This window comes from Hibiscus syriacus, unplaced genomic scaffold (genome assembly GCF_006381635.1).
Source record: "Hibiscus syriacus cultivar Baekdansim isolate YM2019G1 unplaced genomic scaffold, ASM638163v2 tig00110503_pilon, whole genome shotgun sequence".
Classification (NCBI taxonomy): Eukaryota; Viridiplantae; Streptophyta; class Magnoliopsida; order Malvales; family Malvaceae; genus Hibiscus; species Hibiscus syriacus.
The window spans coordinates 2890214-2895917 of record NW_024062764.1 but is presented as its reverse complement, the minus strand read 5'-3'; the positions used below and the strand labels follow the sequence as shown (position 1 = coordinate 2895917).

At 32.6% G+C, this 5704-nt stretch overlaps 1 protein-coding gene across 1 annotated transcript; it reads right to left on the bottom strand.

The window, feature by feature from the left end:
* Positions 1–399: 399 nt before the first annotated feature.
* Positions 400–855, bottom strand: LOC120129699 (DNA replication licensing factor MCM5-like). The gene is made up of 3 exons (XM_039147141.1): positions 769–855; positions 588–689; positions 400–483 (listed from the first exon to the last, which is right to left on the bottom strand). The coding sequence occupies exons 1-3, from the start codon at positions 835–837 to the stop codon at positions 400–402; spliced, it is 255 nt and encodes an 84-aa protein (XP_039003072.1). The 5' UTR covers positions 838–855.
* Positions 856–5704: the final 4849 nt, after the last annotated feature.

The window sequence follows — 5704 nt, the reverse complement described above, 5'->3', positions numbered from 1 at the left end:
TCGAAAAACTCGCGAGCCTAAAATTTTCAAGCTCGACTCGAACTCGAAAAATAATATTGAAACTCGACTGGAACTCGAAAAGGCTCGAACTCGAAAAAAATTCAAGAGATCGATTGAAGCTCAAGACTCAAGCTCAATTGAAGCTCGATTTTGAGCTCGATTCAAGCTCGATTCAAGCTCGACTTAAGCTCGAGGATAGGTTAATATTCTTTTGTTGAAACCCAACCCCTTTTATACATTCGACTTACCCCTTATTCCCCAAGAACCACCGATGTGGGATATAACTCACATAGGAGTTAGGACAGTGAACCTTGTTTCTGGTTCTGGTTTCAGCTTTTTCACTCGGCCGATTTATCGTTGGACTGTGAACTTGTCTTCCCAAATATTACAACAGCAACATCATACTTTACGGACAATTACATGCCTTTCTCGTTGATATTCAACTTCACCCCTATGGTGCATAATTAGAATGGCTCTTCTTACCTGCCAAACATAACCACCATATTACAAACATGATTGAACCGGATGTACATACAACCCGAAAATTGGCATACCCGAATGAATCAGTTTTTAAGTTAACTACTTACAATTGATTCGTTCATCCCCATTCTAGTAAGATCATCGATCAACCTTCTTTCTGATATGCGATTTCCAATTCCCAGTATTCTCTTTATCTGGTTCTCCGCTTGCTATATATGTATTAAATTTTGTTAACATGTGGAAGATCACAAGAGTAGGAGAACAAGTTCAACAAAAATGTCTACAAACCTTTATCTCATTGGCCATTTCGGGAGACATGTTAATATGTTGGTTTATTCCAGAACGTGCTGCATCCATGGTGGAAACTTTGAAAAGTCTCAAATTACCAAAGTAGGTTAACTTCCTGTTTGAATTTAATTCAAGCATTCACGACCTAACATGACTTTCACGAATTATCGACTACGTTGCACTCGAATCTGTCTTCCCATAAACATCTGCAATCACAAATTATCAGTTTCTTGACTGAAAATACAAAAAAAATAATCTAGAAATTTACAAAATAAGGAACTACCTTCCATTGGAAAGCAGACAGTGCTGCATCAGCTTCTTTCTTGGATTTGAAAGAGACAAAGGCATAGCCGGATGACTTTCTCGGATTATCATGAAATATAACTTCAGCAGAAACAACATTAGCACCCTCAGAGCCCTCACTTCATATGAAAGATTCGCCACGAACAAGTTGATTTTGTCTCTATTTTTTATTTGTTTTTCCATTTTGTCTGTTCTGTTTGGTTGTTGCTGCCACTGCCATATGGTGGCCGGCCGTTTAATGTCACGGCAAGTACAGTCGTAAGTTCGCCGACCCTTGTGGACTACTCTCGGTAGCCCCCTCCGTTGTTTTGTTCGAATATTATATTCGAATGGAACTCATTGCCAGGCCAGTTCTCCGACTCGAACCAGAAAAATATATACATACACATTTCTGTCACTGTAAAATTATTTCCTACATTATGAAGTTTGGTATTTGAATTTGAAATCAAGCATCGTGAATTTTTTAGGAAATTTTGAATTAGGAATCGAGTTACAGCCTCCTCCACTTTACCCACGAACTTCAAATCGACTGTTGCAGCTTGTGTTGACTGTGAATGTTAATTGTCAAATTTTAGTAGGTTGGTCTTGTCGTTAATTTTAGAATAATTTGTTTATTTAAAATATTTTGTATGTTCTAATTCGGGTCGATCCACTGTTCGAGCTGATCGTAATAAAGGTTATTATCGGTCCTTAACTGTTAATGAGGTGTGTCTTTTTAATTGGGGCTACATTATTTTATTTGGCTTCTTATTATTTGTTTGGTTGAAATTGATTTGAAACATGAATGTTATGTAAAATTGATTGCCTTAAATACAATTTGGATAAATATTATATATTCCATGTTGGCTTGTCGGATTTTAATGGATATTGTACATTTAGAATATTTGAATTTTTGGGTGATTTGTCGGATTCAGAATATATGTATATATTTAGAATAAATATTTCGAAATATTTAGCTGAAAATATGTTATATTCGGATCAGATGAGATAATTATGCCATTTTGTATGTCATAACTTAAACCCTAACCCCTAACCCCTAATATAAAAACCCTAAACATATAAACTTTAAATCATATCACATAAACTCTAAAACTCTAAACTCTAAATCCTAAAATATAAACCTTAAATCATATCACATAAACTCTAAAACTCTAAATTTTGAACTCTAAACCCTAAACCTACCTTAAACTGTAAACACTAAACTCTAAACCTTAAATCCTATTACATAAACTCTAAACTCTAAACTATAAACCCTAAACCTTAAATCATATCACATAAACTCTAAACTCTAAACTCTAAACCCTAAACCTTATCACATAATTTGAAGGAATGAGATGGCTTAGTGAAAGGAGAGAGGGTATACTTGTTTTGATATATATTTTTTAAATTATTAATATTTAAATTGAATCATATTTTTTTATTATATTATATTTATTATTAAATAAAAAATTAGTTATGAGGTAAGTACAATATAGTATCTTGATATTAAATGCTCAAACCCTTGATGTTTATGATATTTGAACTTGAAACTTCAAAATATAACAACAATTTAAAAAATTAGTTATTACAAATATTATCATTAGAAATATATTAAATATTTTTCATTAGATAAATAATTTTTTTATGAATTTAAAATAAATATAATAAAGTTTATTCAAAAATAATTTTTAACCATTTTCAATTTAAGAATATTTATTCATCAATAATGTATTTTTAATATATTTTTAATAATGTAATTTTAAAAAATCTAAAATTATAATATAACATTTTTTTCGAGCTGCTCACGAGCTTTTCGAGTCGAGTATCGAGTAGCTCGTTTCGGCTCATTAAGAACTCGAGTCGTGTTCGAGCTCGAGTCGAGTCCATTCGATCCGAGTATTTATCGAGCCAAGATCGAGTCAATCTCAAGTAGCTCGCGATCTGTCTCGTCTCATTTACAGCCCTAATCATAAATACAAATTTATTGAAAACTAAAAACAATAAAAAAAATAAAGATGCAATATAAAAAGTAAAAGAAAAAAACACTAGCAATCGACAATTTACATCAATGTTAATGTCACCGCCTATCAACAAAGATGAAAAGAAAAATATAAATAACACACAAATGATAGAAGTTAAAAAAACTAATGACTTGAACGTTTTTAGATTCACATGTCTTTCTATGGATAAATTATATGTCAATTAATTTTTCGAAATATCTTAAAATACTTCAAATAGAATGTTAGATCAAAATACACTCGTTTTATCAAATATAAAGCAACAGGAAAATTATATACTAGTCTAATAAGTAAATTTGAATAATTATATAATTTTAATATTTTTTTATTATTTATAACTAAATTCAACATAGGACTCCTATTTTATGTATTTTAAGATATCGATCTTGTTCTTTAGTTTCCTCCTCTGGTAAGGAAAAAGAATCTCTCACGTACTTTTAGAAATTTTAGGTTTGAGTGTCACACCTCAATTTTGGGACTATTTTTTTTCTTAATCTATTTCAAGGATTAAATTGAGATTTTGGTAAATTTTGGGGACTACAATGAATTTCTATTGATTTTGAACTCAAATAAAAAGTATTAAAAGTTCAGGGACCTATCCAATAATATTGGGTTTAAAAGCCCCCAAATCTAGAAGTTTCCCCTTTTGGAAAAATTTCATCTCTCTCTATTTTTTTTTAAGTTTTACCTCTCTTCAAGAAAGCTTCCACCCTCGTTTCATCGTCGATCAGCCGTCCGTTGACGACACGGCCAACACCATCGTGTTTCTAGCATGGAGAGGAGTTGATCGGTGGTCAAGTTGTTGTCGACAGTCGTCGCGTGAAGGGGGTGAGCGGAAACAAGTTTTGACTGAGGTAAAAAAATTATCCTCCTCTATTCACCGTCACAAAGTAACACCGGTAAGTGACTTCCCGATCTTTACAATTTAATTGTGCAAAAATTAGTGATCGTTCGACCACCATAGGCCACCGTACGCACCTCACACACTTTCCTCTGTGCGCGAGCTTCTTTCCCTTGCGTGTGGGCTTCGTCTGCCGCTTGGGGGGTCTGTTCGAGCCGAGTCGTCCAACCGTCCAACCGAGTCTAGATGTGAGTCGAACCAAGCTTCGAGTTCAGTCGAGCCATGAGTCAAAGTTGTCCAGCTGAGTCAACTATTGACTATCATTGACCGTTAATCCTTATTGACCGACGTTGACCACAATTGACTGATGGTGACATACCGTTGACTTTTTTTGAGACCACATATTCTAATATTTTTCGACGTCTTGAGACTTTTTTTGCAGTCTATTTCGTCAAATTCAAAATCGTTAAGCTTTTTTTAGCATTTTATTTTATGATTTGACCTGTTTTATGCGTTTAAGCTCAATTTTAATAGAATTCCTTTTTGCCTTGTATCTAAGATATTGTGGGACGTTGAATTTAAGTTCAAAAGGGATCAAGTGGTGTTAAATGATCGATCAACGTAGCTCAGAAATCGAGGTAATACTTTACTACTCTATACATGCTTTATGGTACAGGTTGGTAATTGATTAGTGCATGAATAAATATGAGTTGGATAGGTCTTATGGTTAGTTATTCCGAGTTTACTCTAATTTTTGGTATAATGTTAGTGAACTATTTAAGACTCGAGTGACCAACATAAGGAACTAGAGGACCAATATAAATTTTAAGTTGAATAAAGTTAGCCTTTAAACCAAAATTTTGATTCTTCCTATTAAGAGTTTTTATATTGTAAATATTTGGATGAGAAATGAAGGATATACCCTTAAGCTTTAAAAAGGACGTGGATTTCCTCTAATGGTGGAATTAACTTAAGAATAAAGATTTGATCTAATATGAATATCGATTTATCTGTTAAACTCCTAATCCGTCTGAAAGTTTTCTGATAGTGATTTTTTAACCTCTGAGAAGGTACAATCTAAATTTCTGATTTCTGAGCAACTCTTAAAGATAATTTTACCGTAAGAACTCTATAGAACTGGATTTATTAAAAATGATCGAGTTACCCCCTTGAGCTTTAAAATGATCGAAACACTTGAGCTTTAAAATAACCGAAATACTCTCAAGTTCTGGAACGACCTAAATACCCTCATGACTTATATTAAATGAATGTCTTTGGATAAGTTCTAAAAAATGCTAATAAATCTTAAAATACTATAACGTTCATAAGAATTATGGAGTATAACCTGAGTATACTGCCTTTTTTTATACTCTTACACTAAAAGAATAAGGATAAATAGCATATAAAGAAAGTTGTGTCTCCTCAGGATTTGTTTAAGGAATATCGTGACGATGAATAATTCAACTTCATAATGTAGTAGGTATTAAGGAATTAACATCTGTGAAGTGCCCCTGACAGATTAGTTGGTAAGTACAATAATGATGAGATATGTTTAGTTCAATTGGACTTGGGAATTGAATAAGTCGTCATAAATATGAAATACTGCAAATTTTCATTTTACCTTATAGGGTTAAGTTACTAAGAATTCTTCAGGAATCGAAATATCAAAATACCCTTGGTTGCCTGAATAATGGAATCACTTATGCTCTATCTGAAATTCTGAATGACTCTAATGATAGTCTCTGATTTATCTTATGAAATATTTGAGTCCTAAATGGTCATGATATATCAAATC